At 51.6% G+C, this 18,106-nt stretch overlaps 1 protein-coding gene across 1 annotated transcript; it reads right to left on the reverse strand.

The window, feature by feature from the left end:
- Positions 1 to 1,040: 1,040 nt before the first annotated feature.
- CORO2A (coronin, actin binding protein, 2A) lies at positions 1,041 to 15,922 on the reverse strand (the record flags this gene model as incomplete). The annotated part of the gene is made up of 10 exons (XM_008573033.1): positions 1,041 to 4,077; positions 5,253 to 5,524; positions 6,695 to 6,785; positions 7,131 to 7,243; positions 8,035 to 8,131; positions 9,116 to 9,220; positions 10,278 to 10,394; positions 11,046 to 11,225; positions 12,506 to 12,655; positions 15,806 to 15,922. Coding segments are annotated over 10 exons (1,374 nt in total), but the record flags the coding sequence as incomplete, so codon positions are not given.
- Between the last annotated feature and the right edge of the window lie 2,184 nt (positions 15,923 to 18,106).

Here is an 18,106-nt window from a genome sequence, read left to right on the forward strand (position 1 = left end):
AGGGACACACCTGCCGTGATACGCAGGGGGACCGCGGGCTACCCAGGGAGGCAAAGAAAAGCAGGGTTTTCTAAAGGCAAAATGAGGACGATTGCACACGTTGTTTTAAAATAATAATCCGTGGTTACAAGAATTAATAACAAGGGTACTGTCAGCCCAAGTTTGAACAGGCAGTTGCTGGGCAGATGCCCTCATAGAGGGGACCTTTGTGCGAGGTTGTGGTTTGGTGGAGTCTCTTGCAATAGTTCCTGATATCAGGCAAATTGTTCCTGAAGGCCTCTCCCTCGTGGCCTTTTGGCCACATTTTGTTTGCTTTTGATGTAAGTGACTACATTTCAGTACTGACAACTTTCACATCCCCCACCCCAAACTTCAGTTGTCCCCAGGCTAAAGTCTCAGCTTCCACACGGCCCTTGCCTCTTCTCTTAAGACCCTCGGTCCCTGTCCTGTCTATACTTCACCCTTTGCTTGTTTCCAGACTGGGGAACATGCAATTTTCTCTGCTTGGAACATTCTTCTGTTCCCCAAATGCCCCTTGCCCTGCTTACTCCTACTTATCCTTCAGGTTTCTTCCTGTCACCTCCTCCAGGAAGCCTTTCCTGCTTCTCCTCCCAGAGCAGTCTGCATGTCCCCTATCCGGACCCTCCCCATTCCTCCAGTCAGGACTGAAAACTTTGCAGAGGGCAAGGACCATTTCTGTCCTACCTGTTCCGCAGGCTGGTGTGTGGCGCAAACAGTAAGTGCTTCATTGGTATTTGCAGAACAAATCAAGAAAAGGAAAGCTCTGGCCGGCCCGGTGGCGCACTGCTACAGTTCACCGCTTGAGAGCGCGGTGGCGCTCCCGCCGAGGGTTCGGATCCCACATACAGACCGGTTCCCGCTCACTGGCTGAGCGAGGTGCTGGAGCAACACTGAGGGTTGCGATCCCGTTGCCGGTCCGGGTCCGGTACGGGCGCAACACTGAGGGTTGTGATCCGTTGCCGGACACGAAAAAAAGACAAAAAGGAAAAAAAAAAAAAGAAAAGGAAAGCTCCATGTAGTAAAATGTCTAGCCAGGTGTTTATTATTTTATTACATTCTTTCCATTGCACGATTCCACATGTATTAATTTTCACTTTTCTTCCTTTTTTCTTTTCTTTTTATTTTTTAACAAAGGTTCAGAGAATTTCAGAAGCAACATTAAAACAATCATTCAAACTGTTTCAGGCACGGTTTCCTATTAAAAGCATAGATCAATTTCTGACTTCCTGTTTCTCTCTATGATACAATCTCAAGTTTTGTTCCAGGAAGCACAATTATTGTAGCGATAAGGTGGTCACCCCCTAAAGCTCATCTCTGAGTGCTGTCCTTGTTCTCAGAAAGTTCCTGAGTCAACAGAAAGGGGACTCCCAGGGTATGGAGTAAGGAGCCAAATGCACACACTGCCGATTGGCTGGACCCTGCAAATGCTGGGCAAGTTTCACGTCATCAGCTCAAGAACATAAACAAAAACGTAATTTAAAAAAAAGATGGCTTAAAAAAATATCTGATAAAAATTACCTATCCCTCTCCCTTGCTGTGAAATAATTTAAATAATTTATTCTAGATGTAAAAAAAACAGAAAAAGAAAAAAAGGAAACAAGTTTATTCAAAGATGCCTGTGTCCTGTTTTTAAGTGTGAGGTCTGGGTCCCTTAGGGATGGGGAGAGCTTGAGAAGGGCTGGTGCTGTGCAGAGGCATGCCGGGAGCTCTCTGAACTCAACCCTACCTCCACCACTTGGCAGCCAGTGACCTTGGACAGGATGTTTCTTCACTTCTCTGCAGCTAGGTCTTCCCTTCCGAACCTGGGGATTAAAAAGCCTGCCTGACCTGTCTCAGAGTGGCATGTGTCAATGAGTGGAGGTGGGAGGGCTTTGTAAACTGTGCAGTGCTGGCCACAAATAAGGTGGGAGAGGTAGCCCCATCCAGTGGAACTCTGCTTCCCTGACAGTGCCTGGGACTTGGGCTTTTGCTCTGGAGCACACTAAGGCAAGCTTGGCTGGTGCTTCAGGCGGGAGTCCCAGGGACTGAGTAAATGAAGAATGAGACAAGGAACAGGGATGTCTGGCCTGTGCAGACAAAGGGAATCAGTCATGGCCAGGGGAAGGCGCAAATGGGAACACAGAGCCCCCATCATGCTGCAGCTGAGGGTCCTGGAGATCTTGGGGGAGGGTTTGGGACAATACTTCTTGACATTTTAGGAGCCAGCAGCCAGGACTTAAGAGGACCTGGGGTTGAGTCCGAGCTCCTGTCTGGCACTCATTGTCCTCTTCATCTTTCCTCCATATGGCTATAGATGGACTTGTCCCATGGGTTTCCATCATCTCTGTATGGCAGAATCACCTGGGGAGCTTATATACAGAAGTCCAGGCCCTACTCTGGAGACTCAGCCTCAATCAGTCTGGGATGGGGCCTGAGTGTCTCTATTTCCTGAATGCTCCCAAGGAGACTCTAATGTACAGCTTGGGTTGAAACCTAGTAGGCTAGGCGGCCTCCTGCAGTACCCATCTTGACTCCAGAATCATCCTGTGCAATGGAGGAAACTTACTGTCTGCCCTTCCTTGGTAAGCAGGAACAGACTTCATTTCTCATCATTCCCAGTCTCTTGCTGGGCTCTTGTATTGACCACTGAGAAAGAAAGAACCTTACAGCAGGGCTCAGAACACAGATTCACAAAGGAGGGATGCAGAAAAACTTAGGGCCAGGAGGGAACTTCAGGGCCATCTGATCCTACTTACCTAGTGCAGTCATCCCTCTCCAGAAGCCCTCATGGGTGGATGGCCAGGGGGCTCTGCTGGCATACCACTCAGTGCTGGGGGCTCTCTACCTCCTGGGGAGGGCCTTTTCTGTTAACCTGGGCTGACATCTGTTCACATCATCCTGGAGGAGGCAGGCTGTGTACCCAAGGGCCTTGGTGGTGGCAGTCAGCAGTCGTGGGCACGGCTCTGTGTCTGCATCCCCACAAAGTGGACAGTGTCTATCCACATCTCAATGATTCTTGTTGAAGTGGATTGTTCCAACCTCCTGTCTGTGTTCTAGAATTGGGCTGAATCCCTCTGGCCCTTGGCCAGTATCTGGGAATTTCTGCAGCAAACCCAGATTATCACCCCACATGTGGTTTTCCTCAGGTGGCAGATCCTGTACAGAGGGCAGCTTGTTCCAGGATCCCTTTGTTCAGATGGAGAAATTGAGATCAGAGAAGGAAGTCCTTGCAAGAGGCTGCTGAGCAAGTCGGGCACAGATGAAGCCAGAACCAATGGATTCCTTCTCTGTGCATCAGACCAGAATCAACAGAAAGACAGATCCAGGAGACCAGGATCACAGCCCAGTCCAGCCAGGAAACAAATCTCACTTGCCTCTCTCTGGGCCTCAGTTTCCCCACCTATAAAATGAGGGAGTTGGGCTAGATCACTGGTTTTCAAACTACTAAGAATGTTTTTAGTAGCAGAACTATGTATTCCATAGTAGCCTGATAAATAAAATGGATAGAAGGGGAGCTATCTGGTTGGAATGGGGTGGGGATGTGGGGAAGGGGAGACAGCCCTCCTGCTTAGCCTTCCCTTTATTCTATGGACCATGGTTTGAAAATCACAGGCAGGTTACCTCCTAGATCCTTCCAGCTCTACCTTTCCACAATGTTCTTTCCCCTTGAGAAGTTATAGCTCATCATGGACCCTTAAAAACAGAATTAAACAGGAGGCAAGGTATCGTGTAAAAACAAAGTCAGTTCAGAAACTGTTGTTGCAAAAAGGCAGATAGAAAAACGGCACCACGTCCCACTGGAATCTCTTTCAGCGACTGAGAGTTTCATTCTCTGGTAAAAAATATAGAAATAGTGGTTGTTCTCGGGGGACTTGTGGTTTGGTTCTGAACCTCCCCATGGAGCCAAGTGGTGTCCCTGAGGGTGAGGACGGTAGAAATCTCTGCTTAGAACTGCTCTGAGCCCATCCGCAAGTTTTTGATCTCCAGTTCCAACTGTTTGGCCTGGACCTCTCGCTGGGTCAGCAGCTCCCGAAGCCTTCGGATCTCCTCCTGTTGCCGATAGAACATCTGCAGCAGCTGGGAAAGCAGACACCAGAGGGCACGATCACCTGTGTGTCCTGGGACGCGAGTGGGAAGGACACCAGCAGAAAGGCTAAAACACTACCCTGTTTTGCCTCAGACAAGTGGAGGTGATGAAATTAACGTGGCTGAGTCCTGAGGGGACAGTCATTCCATAGATCTTTCACAGAAACCTTGTTTATTGCACCCAATAAATGAAATTCAAAAAGTCTTGAATGTTTCAGGCATATTTTGCCTCCATAGATCCCCCATGGGATGGAGGAAAGGATAGTTGGCCTTGAAGTCTGGAGACTGGTGTTTTCATCACTACTAAACGGTTAGCAAGTTACTTATCCTCTCTGAGTTTCAATTTCCTTCTCTGGGAACTGGGGTCAGAAAACTAACTTCATCACCGTCATAATTGTTGCCACTGTACAGAATGGCTGTTAGATGTTGGGTGCTCTCCTAAGGACCTTTGCTATCCCACTGGATGTTCATGACACCCCTATGAGGATGGTAGTGTTAGTACCCCACTTTACTGTGGCAACTGAAGTTTAGAGACATTCAGCCACCAGGTCTGAGGCCCTGGAGTGAGTACTCAGAGACAAGGTCAGAATCCCTCTGGGAGACGCCAGACCTTGTGTTTCTAAACACTACATACCGACTTCCAGGGCTGGTGGGAGAATTCAGCCACATGCTATATTAAAGTGCCTACCTTGGGACCTGGCACACAGGAGGCACTTAAATGTTGACTCTGAAAGCACAGAAAATCCTAGAACATCAGAACTGGAAGGGACTTTAATACCCACCAGGTCAAACCCTCTGCAGATACAGAACTATTTACAGATGGCTCCCCACCATCTGTATGTATACCCACCATCTTGGCATACAGGTGGTGCTCATTGACCGTTTGTTGAGTGAATCAACAAAGTGAGTTGAGCTACGAGGCCAGGCCACACAGCTGCTTATTTTCCCCTCCCTTTCTCCCTCCTTCTCAGCCCTTCTTCTGTAGGGTGGGGTTGGAGAGGGGTGCTGATCCCCCCAGATGCCCCCCATGAATGCCCACCCCACCCTCGTTCACACCTCGTTCTCTGTCTTTGGTGGAGGGCATTCAAATATGTCGGTGGGGTTGGAGAGGGGTGCTGATCCCCCCAGATGCCCCCCATGAAGGCCCACCCCACCCTCGTTCACACCTCGTTCTCTGTCTTTGGTGGAGGGCATTCAAATATGTCAAAGCCGTTTGTGAACCAGGATTTCTTCTCCTCCAGCTTGTGTTCTGCTGCCCACCTCGGCGCCTTCTCCAGCCGGGAGAAGGGCCTCTGGCCATCCTCTGCAGTCAGCTTCTCTGTCTGGTCCAGCAGCTGGGGCGAGGCCAGGGCCACAGAGTTGGAGATGGGTCTCTCTGAAGGCAGTGGCAGGGGGCTCAGCAGCTCGGAGCCAGGTCTAAGGGACACCAGGACTGGCCCTAAGAGGGAAGCAAAGAGCTGTGGGAGGACTAGAGGCCCATGAGCAGGTGGCATGAGGCGGCACTCACACAGGCAGGCACTTGGAGACACAGGCAGACACACAGGTGCACACAACAGGTGAAGGAGAAACAGCCACAGGTAGACAGGCATAGACCCACAGACCAGGGCACGTGGATACAAATGCCCACGTGTGCAACTATCTAAGTGCAGCTTGGTTTGTAGGAACAGTATGGGGTGTGCACCGGAGCTGCCCCCAAACTCTGCTTTGTAAGGACAGTCCCACCCACATTGCACTGGGCCATCTCCCAAGTTTATTAATTCTCCCAACACGCCCAGGAAGCAGGGGAGGCAGACATCACAGACAGGGATGAGGAAACTGAGGCTCAGGGAGGGCGAGACCTGTCTAAGGGTTTACAAAACCGGGACTTGCCACTCAGGCAGAGGCTCTTGCAGTCCACTGGCGGGGCGGGGTGTGTGTGAAGGAAATGGCAGGGAGGGAGAGGGCGTTGCTGGGGCAGGTATGGGAGCACACATTGCTCCTTCTGCTGGGCTGGCCCCTGGGTTGACAGGAGAGGGCCAGTGAGTCAGGCCAGGCAGGGTGAGCCAAAGAGCCTGGGTGGGGCTGCTGCCTAGAGGGTCTCTTGGGTCAAAGAATAACTGCAGAGGTAGGGGTGAGGGAACAGGCGGAGGGACTCTGGCTGAGAATATCCAGTCACCCTGTACAGACCCAGAGGGTTGTACAGCTATCCACTCTGCCCAGAAGGCCCTCTCTCCCAGAGGGTAAAGAAGGTTTTCATGGGGCAAGATCCCTTGAGTTGGTTGGAGTTTTCTGAGCTACTTGGGACAAGCTCCTGCCTTCCTGGACCTGCATGTGACCATCCTAGCCACTGGGGACTAACTGTTAAGGGCCTGTCCTCTGAGGTTACAGGAGGATAAAGAGACAGGCCAAACCTGTCCCAGCTACTTGGAGCCACTGGGCATTCCACATTCCCACTGCATTTGCCTGAGGCCTTTCCTCCACTTTCCTCACCTCTATTCATCCCACTGAGCCACTCCTGGGCCGTCATGGAAGGCTGGGCCCCTGCCGTTGGGGGGTAGATGTCCTCTTGGTAGGATTCCGACTGCATTCCCACTGCATTTGCCTGAGGCCTTTCCTCCACTTTCCTCACCTCTATTCATCCCACTGAGCCACTCCTGGGCCATCATGGAAGGCTGGGCCCCTGCCGTTGGGGGGTAGATGTCCTCTTGGTAGGATTCCGACTGCAGGAGAAGTCCAGACAGTGAGGAGCGGGGGGAGGGTAAGCTGCCCAAGATGGAGGGCCCTGACCCCTGCTGAATCGAGGAAACCGAGGCCCAGAGAGCAAAGAGATTTGCCCAAGGTCACACAGCAGCTCAAGAGCAGAGGTAGGACGAGACCCGGGACTCCTGGCTCCCGGAAACATCTCACTGACCAGGAGAAAGGCCTTCTCCTGGAGGAGTGGCCCTCGGCCTCCCTGTGGCTGCTCTAGGAACATGGGCTCCAGGCTCTGGGACTGACACCCCTGGGTCTGTTTTCTCCAGGATGGGTTCCCCACCTCCCTCCCAGACAGCCCCTACCGCCCTTACCCGCCGGGGCACAATCATAGATATGGGCTCGATGAGGCTTTTGGTTGTGATCAGCTTGTAGAAGCGGAAGATCTCGCAGGAGGACACATCAAGACCTCTCTTTGGCATGACACCTGTGGGCAGATGGCCAAGGAGGGCCAAGAAGTTCCAGCTGGGATGGAAGCCCCAGGGACCCAGTGTGAGTGGCAAAGGCAGGCTGCACACCTGGATGTGAACGGAGACTGCCCTGCCCTACCTCCATCCCTCAACAAACAGCCCGTGAACAAATACCTACACTGGGCTGGGCCTGTGCTGGACAAGTGCACTTGAAAAAATCAAACTCTGTCTCCACTTTCAAGGCTTTAAATTATTTTAGCTAGACCCTTCTAGGCAGTTTGCTGTGCTCAAAGCTTCCCGTCTCCATCCACACAGCTCCTGTGTCCCAAATGCCCTTCCTAGCTACTCCAGCTTTCTTTGGATTGGTGTTAGCATGGTATATCTTCTCCAGCCCCTTTAAATCTAGCTGTCTCTTTATGTTTAACATGAGTTTCTTATAGACAACACATAGTTGGGTCTTTTGAAATCCCCAGATACTCTTAAAAAGGAAATGGGGATTTCTCCTTGGAGGCTTTTTTGGGTCAGCCCCTTCCATTTCCCTGCTGTTGCTGTAACTGCTTAACCTTGACCCAGAACACTTTCTTCTCTCCCCACACTGTGCTCTGCTTCCTCTTTCAGCTTCTCAAATGTTGCCTCGTCCAGGAAGCCTTCCCAGACTTCCTCCTCTCTGCTGCTGCACCCCTCAAGTACAGCCCCCATCAAGTCAGAGTGTTGCTGAGCCATCTCCCTTCCTGTCTGACTCATCCCTGTCTCCCCAGGCCCAGCACTGAAGCCCGGACCCCAAGTGGCCCCGGTGTCCCGCACTCACCAATCCCCTTCTGCGGGTTATAGGAGCGGTATTCAGTCAGGTAGCTCAAGTAAGGCCTGTCGGCGCTCACCTCGTAGTAGCGGATGTTCCCGTCTCCCTGAGGAGGAGGAGGAGGAGGGTGAGATTCAGAGCTGGTGCCCATCAGCAGCCCTCCTGGGCACCACTGCCATGTAGCAAATCCTGCCTTTTGCAGTGATCAGTTGGCAAACCCACCTCCCACAAGGGAACCCCTGGGAACTCACAGCCTGTCACCAAGGCAGGAAGGGGGGTCCTCATTTTAATGCTCAGTCCCCCCAATCAGGACCCCAAGACACCCTCATTCCTCCATGCAGAAGCTCTGAGAACATGGGCCCAAATCCCACTCCCATCCGAGAGCTGCACATGGAGGCCAGAAATGGCGTGTCCTCAGAGACCACCCAGTGGGTCTTACCCCTGGGGGACATTTCTTGTTGTCATAATGACTTGGCAGGGTGGGGAGAAGAGTGCTCTTCCTGGCATTGGTGGTTAGGGGCCAGGGATGCCAAATATGGGATAGTCCTACCCAATGAAGACCTATTCTCCCCAAAATTCAGAACGGCCCTGCTGAGACACACCAACTGGTTCTTCCTCATCTGGACCCAGAGTTGGGGAGGTACTAGTTCAGGGATCCAGCCACAGCTCTGGCCCCTGGTGTTCCTTGGGAGGTGGGAGTGGGGTGATGTTCCACAGGGGAAGAGTGGCCATGACTCTTGCCTGTCCCTGCCCTGCACCTACGAGGGCCCCAGATGCTGTCTGGCCACCAGTGGGACTAGGTGTGAATATTTCTTTTCTTTCTTTTTTGTTTTTTTTGGGCAGTTCCCATCTCCCAGCTCCACACCCTGCCTTGTGGCAGTGGTGGGAATGCAGATGCCTATCTGGCCACCAGTGGGACTAGGTGTGAATATTTCTTTTCTTTCTTTTTTGTTTTTTTTGGCAGTTCCCATCTCCCAGCTCCACACCCTGCCTTGTGGCAGTGGTGGGAATGCAGATGCCTAGGCTCAGATATTTCTGCCTCCTGCCTCGGGGGGTCCAGGTGGCCACCACCCTCCTGTGCCAGGCTGACCTTCCCCACCACGTAGAGCATGTAGGTGTCTGCATCGTAGAAGGGAAACAACACGCCTGAGGAGCCATCCAGGTCCTCCTCTGTGACAGGTACAGAGAGGTCATCCTGCAAGGGAAGGGGAGACCACGAAGGCTGATGAGTCACTCCTGGGGGACCTCAGTGGCGCACTCTGGGATAAGAATTCTGCCATGGGGCTCTGGGTTTGTGTGTGTGTAAGAGAGAAAGTCTGATCTTGTGTGTATGTGTGAGGGAAAGATGTCCCTGCTTGAGGGAAGGCTGATGAGTCACTCCTGGGGGACCTCAGTGGCGCACTCTGAGATAAGAATTCTGCCATGGGGCTCTGGGTTTGTGCGTGTGTAAGAGAGAAAGTCTGATCTTGTGTGTATGTGTGAGGGAAAGATGTCCCTGCTTGAGGTCCAATCTGTGGGCTACTCTCTGGTGTAGGTGACACTTTGGTAATTTTGGGGGGGAGGGAGGCTGGCCAGTACAGGGATCAAACCCTGGACCTTGGTGTTATCAGTGACATGTTCTAACCAACCAAGCTAATCAGCCAGCCCAGAGGTGGTAGTTTTAAAGGCACTGAAACACCACCGCCACCCACTCTGTCAGCCTTTTGCCCTTGGCCAATCAATTTGGACACACCTGGTCTCTTTTCAATCCTCCCCCACCTGTTTTTTAAAAATATATTTTAATAGATGAAGGAGGAGACTCAGAGAGGGGAAGTGATTTGTCCAGTCTCCGAAACTCCTGCAAAGTGCTCCCTACAACTGTGCTGCTTGGCCTAGCCCTTGGCTGCCCTGATGACAAGCTCCTCCTGCCCGGCCCCCTTAGCATTTCATCTCAGGCCTTTGCTCCAGCTATCCACTCTGCCCAGAAGGCCCTCTCTCCCTCTGCTGTTCCCCTTCATCCTCGTCCCAGATTTAGCCACCTCCCCTCCCCTACACCTGGGCCTCTCCTGGGTCTTGACTCATCTCCCTCCTTGAATGACAAGATGCACAAGGGGTGGTCGGCATCTCCCTGACACTCGCACTGGATACCCAGCACCTGCAGACTATGCTAAGTAGGTGTGTGAGAAATGAATGAATGAATGTGTGAATGAAGCCAGCACTCGTAGCTGAGGCGTGACGGTGAGAGGTGGCAGTGGGGTGCGTGTGAGATTCACCTGGTCCCACAGGGCCATCTGCCGGTTGTTCCATCGGGATGTGCCCGTGGACAGCAGCTTCTTCAGATTCCCCAGAAACAGCACTTTGTTGGCTCGGTGCCCCTTGTAGTTGGCTTCCTGTAGGGACATATGTGGTAGGTGTCACAGAGATGCTGGGAGAGGACTCCCTGGTGACAGCTGGGGTTTCTGGCCTCCCTGCTTTGCTTATGCTGCTGCTCCACCTGGAACACCTCCCTTTCTCACCCAGCTGTGCCTGAAGGATCCTCCAGGGGCACTACCTCCAGGAAGCCTTCCTGGGTCGCTCTCATCCACATGGAGTCTCTCCCCAGTATTTTTGTTAAGCATTCTAGTAATCCCCTGAGAAGGACTAATAGCCCATTGCTGCAGATGAGGAGACAGAGGCTCAGAGAGCAGAAAGCACCTGCCTAAGGGCACACAGTGGATAAACGGTGGTACCCTCAGGTCTCCCGGCCCTAGGGCCAGTGACAGAGCGGAGGCACACCAACGAGCTTTGCAGTTAGGCCAGGTTCAAACCCCAGTTCTCAGTGTGGATAAGTCACTTGACATCCCTTCGGCCTCAGTTTTCTCATCTAAAAAATGGAGATGGCACATCCTACCTCCCAGCAATGCCGAGAGGACCAGTGGAGATACTAGTGTAGGGCTGGCCAGATGCAGACAGCGTTACTGTCCTCTTCTCAGAAGCCTCTCCCAGCCCCACTCTGCCCCTTGTTCCTCCCACCCCAAGCCAGACCCTGGCCCAACAGTGACCTGGAGGACGGTCCCTGCTCGGGGGTCAAGAATCCGAATCTTGCGATCTTTACAGGAGGTGGCCAGCAGGCTGCCGTTGGTGTTGAAGGACATCGAAAGGATCACATCTTGGTGACAGTTAATTATCCTCACAGGGCTTATGATTACAGGCTCCTGTGTATCCAGGTTCCAGACCATCACCTGCAAGGCAGAGAGCCAGCTCTGAGCACAGCGGCCACCCCCCTACCTGGGGCCCCCAAAGTTACACGCCGAGCCACAGTGAAACATGGTATCCCCGGGAGGGAAGCCACAGCTGGCAGCCTGACCAAGAAGGCTTGGGTGGGAGGATGGGTCTGCCGGTGGAAGCTGCAAGTGGCAGAAGGGGAAAGCCAGAAGTCAGGCTGTCTAACAGTGAAAGGAAAACACCATCTGCGTTTGAGCAACAAAACATCATGCTGGGAGAACCCCAGGGGACAAGCTAACCCAGGGGGTTTCAAACAGTTATTAGCAGCAGTTCCCAGGGCTGCCATGTTTAGCTGCACAGACTGTGCACTGCACAGCTCCAGTGCAATCCATTCCCATAGCCCATGATGTGAATAGCACCCCCTGGAGTTATATATAGAACCACATGCAGCAGCCCTGCAGATATACCCTCCATAAACAGATAAAGGAGCACTTCTGACCTGAAAGTGGTGGAAGAACCAGAGCCCTCCAACAGCTCCCGCCCCACCCTTTATCCATCACTCAGGGCCCTGAGGTGACTCCGAAAACTCCTACAGAGTTAAAGGGAAGAGTTAAAAAGCCACAGCTATGGTCCCACCAACCCTATTTGTGTACAGCCTGGGAAACTGAGGCCCAGAGCAGACAAGAGAGTTTCCCAGATCATACTGCCAGTTACAGATTAAATTGGGATAGAATCTAGGTCTCCTGTACCACAAATTTTCCCAATCCACATGGCCTATAGCCTGCTTGCTTGGTAGTCAATGGGCAGGAGGAAGATTCTCTGGGCAGTACCCAGCCCATCTCCTCCAGGCAGATTATAATGGGTTGAATAGTGTCCCCCCAAAACTCACATCCACTTGGAACCTCAGAATGTGACCTTATTTGGAAATAGGGTCTTTGCAGATAAAATTAGTTAGGATGAGGTCATAATGGATTAGGTCGGGCCCTAAGTGCTATGACAGGAGTCCTTGTAGGAAGAGGAGAGGACACAAAGACACACAGGCAGAAGGCCAAACAAAGACAGAGGCAGAGATTGCAGTGATGCAGCTACAGACCAAGGATGCCTGCAGGCCCCAGAAGCTAGAAGAGGCACGGCAGGATTCTTCCCCAGAGCCTTTGGAGACAGCATGGCTCTCCCAACACTTTGGTTTTGCATTTCTGGGCTCCAGAACCATGAGAGAACACATTTCTGTGGTCTTTAGCTACCCAGTTTGTGGTCATTTGTTGGGGCAGCTGCAGAGAACTAATAGCAGACTCACCTTGTAGTCATAGCCGGCGCTGAAGAGGATGTTGGCAGCCGTGGGGTGCCACTCCACCAGGCCCACTCTGCGTGCATGGCCCAGCAGCTCCTTCCTGCAGGCTGTGAGGTTCCTCGCCAGCAGCTGCTTGGGGATGCTCCAGATCTTAATCTGGCAGGGGAGACATGGCCCAGGGGCATGTTAGCGAGGGACACCTTGGCACCTTCGCCATCCTAAGCCACAGATCTGGCTGTGCCCAGCAGAAGGACTGGCAGAGCTCCCTCCATAGCCACCTCTCACTCAGTGGAGGGAAAGCTAGGGGCCCTAAGTGGAACAGGGATTTCACCAAGGTCCTCCAGCCCGAGCAGGGCCTGTCGTTGACCAGAGAGGAGCTGAGGACTCCAAATCTGCCCTTGGGTAATCTTTGCTATCCTGATGGCTGAGGGACTAGGCAGGTCGGGTGGGGCCTGCAGGCCCATCTTCCAGTTCGATGCCAGTGCACATCTACCTCCCAGCCTAGAGAGGAGCTGAGGACTCCAAATCTGCCCTTGGGTAATCTTTGCTATCCTGATGGCTGAGGGACTAGGCAGGTTGGGTGGGGCCTGCAGGCCCATCTTCCAGTTCGATGCCAGTGCACATCTACCTCCCAGCCTAGAATATCCCCCAAAGTACAGTAGTCTACTCCCTCCTTGTCCCAAAGACACAGGGTGCAGCCTGAGATGCCAGGATGAAGGGTTTGTGCTGTATCCACAGGGCACAAGGGAGCTAGCGCAGGCTCTGGAGCAGACCTGGGCTAGGACAAGCTTCTTGCTTTGGAGGGGCACTTTGGATGGCCTGGAAGAGTAAAGACTAAAGGCCAGGGGCTAAATAGAGCCATCGGCCTGTATTTCATAATGTGGGTCTGAGAGGAGAGCTGGAGCTTCCTTCCAGGGTAGTGCTATCGGAGGATGGAAGGGGCTGTCATGGTAGAGAGTGAGCTCCCTGTCATGGAGGTGTACAAATAGAGGCACAGGGCGGTGCCACAGAGCGGGATGAGGCCCGGGATGGTGCTGACTTGATGTTCCTTCTTGCCCTGCAAGGTTCTCAGGCCCCTATGTGATTGTATGTGCTGTTTCCCTCAGAGATCGACAGGTTTTTCATGTAGATGACTTTGCTTTCAATTTAGCAACTATTTATTTCCTGCTGGTCTTGGATTTAAAATCTGGAAGCCAACCCCACAAGAGCAATTGCCAGGCTCCAGACAGATAGGTCTGGTGAGGGATGTTAAAGCATAGAACTGGACCCCAGCTCGAGGACAGACTCTGACTGCCCAGTCCCCAGGGCTAGAGGGTCATCCTCAACCAGGTCCTGGGGACAGGGAAGAGGTAGCTGAGCACCTTACAAGAATGAATTTACTCTATGAATCTACTCTGGGCACGGCTGCTGGGAGAAAAGGCACTGTCACCCACAATAATCGTGTCTACTCTCCTTGCCCTGGGGCACTTGGGAAGGAACGGTGACAGGTGATGAGGCCAGCTAGGGATTTAATAAATAAGACCTTGAAGGGAGCCTTCAAAGCAGGCCTGAAAGGGCAGACACTACACAAGTGGGGACCGTGTCAGATATGTGACACCCTGGCAGAAGCCCTACACCCAGAGACAGGGCCAGTTCTCACAGGGCCTGACTGCCCCTTTGGCAAAATCACCTTGGCAGACACTGCCCTTCATGTCCCTCAGTATCTTCCACATGGAAACTGATACAAGTCCTCTTAGAACTTTCTGCCTTCCTTTCTCAATTAACTGGTCTGTTTCCTTTGATCAAACAGTAAGTGTTCTGCAATACATTCTATTTCCCCTTTTACCTTGGCTGCGAGGGAGCTCTGAGCTAAACTAGGAGCTCAGCTAGTGCAACCTCCATAGCAAACGTTTCTAGTATTTCCTTACTTCCTCCATCTGTGCTGCTGCTCTTTAGGGAATGGTGTAGCTCCGTGGAAAGAGAATGGGCTCTGGAGTCAGATAGGCCTCAGTTTGAAGCCTGGCTCTGCCTCTCATGAACCATGTAACCCTGGGCAAATTGCTGCACCTCTCTGACCCTCAGCTTCTTCATCAGAAAAATGTCCTACTGTGTGGGTTGCTGGGAAGACCAGCAGTGAAATGATGTGTGATGAGAGTCAGGAACACAGCAGGCTCACAACAGATGGTAGCTATGACTTTTATCCCTATTTTCATCATCTGACCATACCCGTGTTTTTTGTTTTAAGACCTACCCACCACATTTTAGAAGTAGGTACAAAATGAATTATAAATAAATAACACTGGGGCCGGCCCGGTGGTGCACTGGAGAGTGCGCCGCTTGGGAGCACGGCGGCGCTCCGCTGAGGGTTCGGATCCCATGTGGAGACCGGTTCCTGCTCACTGGCTGAGTGTGGTGCGGGTGCAACACCGAGGGTTGCGATCCCGTTACCGGTCAGTAAAAAAGACAAAAAGAAAAAAAAAAAAAAAGGAAAAATAAATAAATAACACTGAACATTGTGAGGACAGGGACCCTGGTACAGAACAAAAGCTCAAAAAAAATTGGTAGGACTGAAGTTCTTCAGATGGTTTCAGCATCCATTTTTTATTCATTTTTTTTTTTCTGGAAGCTTTCCAGTACAGGGATCCAAACCCTTGACTTTGGTGTTGTAACACCGCGCTCTAACCAACTGAGCTAACTGGCCAGCCCACTCTCATCGTTTTAAAGCTCACTTCCTCACTGTCTGTGAGATTGTGGAACAATATTTTCTGACCCCAATAAAATGCCCCTCATAGCATTTTATAGTTCCCCCCAAAGACAGACTTTCCCATGAGAATATGAATCGCACTGGAGCTCCTTTAGATGGGTGGAAGCTATTATGCCCATTTTATTTATTTATTTTTTAAATTATTTTTATTTATTTATTTATTTATTTTCCTTTTTGTCTTTTTTCATGACCGGCAACAGATCGCAACCCTCAGTGTCGCCCCCGCACCTCGCTCAGCCAGTGAGCGGCCGGTCTGTATGTGGGATCCGAACCCTCGGCGGGAGCGCCACCGTGCTTCCCAAGCGGCGCACTGTAGCAGTGCGCCACCGGGCCGGCCCTATGATGCCCATTTTATAGGTGGGAGAACTGAGGCCCACAGAGCGGAGGAGCGGTGCCACGTCTCACAGCACCTAGAACTTCTCCTGCTCAGTCTAACTTAACACGCCCCCTCACACTGGCCTCACCCTGGGAGCACCAGAGTCGGGTACAGACACTGCCCCAGCATCCCTGCTCCAGTCCCGCTCTCTCCAGGAAAGGGAAGCACCTCATGGGCCGACACTCACCGTGGCATCTTCAGAACAGGAGGCAATCTCGAAGTCATCGAAGGGGTTCCACTTGACATCTAAGACGTTCCCTTTGTGCCCGCAGACCTTTGGGTAGTGGGGGTCCAACTTTCCTGTCTGCAAAACAGTGCCCAGAAAGATTGAGGAGGAGGCTAGTTCAACATTAGCACCTGGATGGTCACTCAGTCAGTCAGCAGTCACAGAGTAAACAGGAAAGTGTAAGGGACTGAACTGGGTGAGTCTAGGCCTTACCACTCATCCCCTGTGGGATCCTGGGGGGGTCACTTCGGTTCTCTGAGCCCCAGTGTCCTCCTTGGTAGGATGGTGGCAATGATAGGTATTTTGCAGGTTGGCATGAGGATCACAGGGGATGAGGTGTGGAAAGGTTTGGCACAGTGCTTAACACATGGTGATTGTTCAGTAAAACGGCATTTCCCTTACACTGCTGCTGGGACTGTGAAATGGTGCTGCCCTTTTGGAAAATCGTCTGGCAGTCCCTCAGAAGGTTAGCAGATGACCCAGCAATTCCACTCCTATGTACATCCCTAAAAAAAGTGAAAACATGGGTCTACAAAAAAACCTGTTCACCAATGTTCATAGCAGCATCATTCATAATGCAAACTTGTGGAAACAGCCCAAGTGCCCATCAGGTGATGGATGGATACACTAAATGTAGTATATTCATACAATGGAATATCATTCAGCCAAAAAAAGTATGAAGTTCTGATACATGCTACAGCATGGACGAACTTCAAAAATATCATGCTAAGTGAAAGAAGCCAGATACAAAAAGCCACATGTTGTATGAGCCCACTTAGATGAGGCACCAGATGTGGTTGCAGTGCTTGAACAAATGAACACATCGCCTGGTACCTGGTATGCAGAACCCTGACTGATGCAGATGAAAAATCCAGGATAGGTAAATTTATGGAGACAGAAAGCAGATTAGTGGTTGCTAGGGCTGGGGAGAGGGAGAAATGGGGAGTGACTGCTAATGGATGTGGGGTTTCTTTTTTCTTTTTTTTGAATTTAAACTCAAGTGTATGATTGATTTTATTTATTCATTTTTTCCAATTTCATTTATATTTATTTTGGGGGATGCAGTGTGTTGTTGTAATACATGAATATACTGCACAATGATTCAGTTAGGGTAGATAGTACAGTGTTGTACCCATTAGTCCTGGTGTGGGGTTTCTTTTCAGAGTGACGAAATTATTTGGAAATTAGACAGTGGTGACAGTCGCACAACCTTGTGAATATACTAAAATCCACTGAGTTGTACACTTTAAAATGGTGACTTTTATGGTATGTGAATTATATCTCAATTAAAAAGAAAGGGCATTTCTCTCCTTTTTCCCCTTTCCTGCTGAGAATTTCTGTATAGGTACTAGAAGGGACACATCGGTCCTGTAGACCATGCCATGCAGCTGGGAAGCTGAGATTTCCAACTCCACCAAAGACTTGGATTGCCTGGGGTCACGGAGTACCCCACCGGTCCAGCCACAGAAACTTGGGACTGGCAGTGACAGGTCCCTCATTTTGCACATCACCTGGCACGGCCTTGGCAGAACAGGGAACAGGGGCCAGGATCCAGGCCTCTGCCTGCCAATGCAGCCATCATCCATGTCCACTGTCCAGCCTCAGGTCTTCAAGCACACCCCCCAGAAGGCCCCCCTGCCCATTTTTATATCTGAGTGACAGAGACGGCTTAGAAGAAAACTGACCAAAATCTATCCATTCAGCAAATATTCATGACCTATCTAGAGGACAGGCCCTATTCCAGGTGCTAGACGCAAGGTGAACACAAAACTGTCCTTGACCTTGCAGAATCAGTAGTCTCAGGATTTTTTGCAAAGGAACTTTCAAAAACAGGGTGGGCTCGGGGAACACTCAACTTCCTCTCCTTCTCCCACCTCCCCTACTCTGCAGAGACCACTGCATTTCTTTCTTTTTTTTTTCCTTTTTGTCTTTTTTCGTGACTGGTAACGGGATCGCAACCCTCGGTGTCACGCCCACACCACAACCGGCAATGGGATCGCAACCCTCGGTGTCGCGCCCGCACCGCGCTCAACCAGTGAGCGGACCGGTCTATACATGGGATCCGAACCCTCGGTGGGAGCGCCGCCGCACTCCCAAGCACCACACTCTACCGAGCGCGCCACCGGGCTGGCCCGAGACCACTGCATTTCTGTGTGATGCCGCTGAGGCCGCACCCAATCGTGACTGAGCAAAGATGCAGCGGTGATCCCTAACCTTGCTTAATAAGGCTGCTAAGCAGGCAGGGCTTTGGGGGTCACCTCC

This window comes from Galeopterus variegatus, unplaced genomic scaffold (genome assembly GCF_000696425.1).
Source record: "Galeopterus variegatus unplaced genomic scaffold, G_variegatus-3.0.2 Scaffold866, whole genome shotgun sequence".
NCBI lineage: Eukaryota > Metazoa > Chordata > Mammalia > Dermoptera > Cynocephalidae > Galeopterus > Galeopterus variegatus.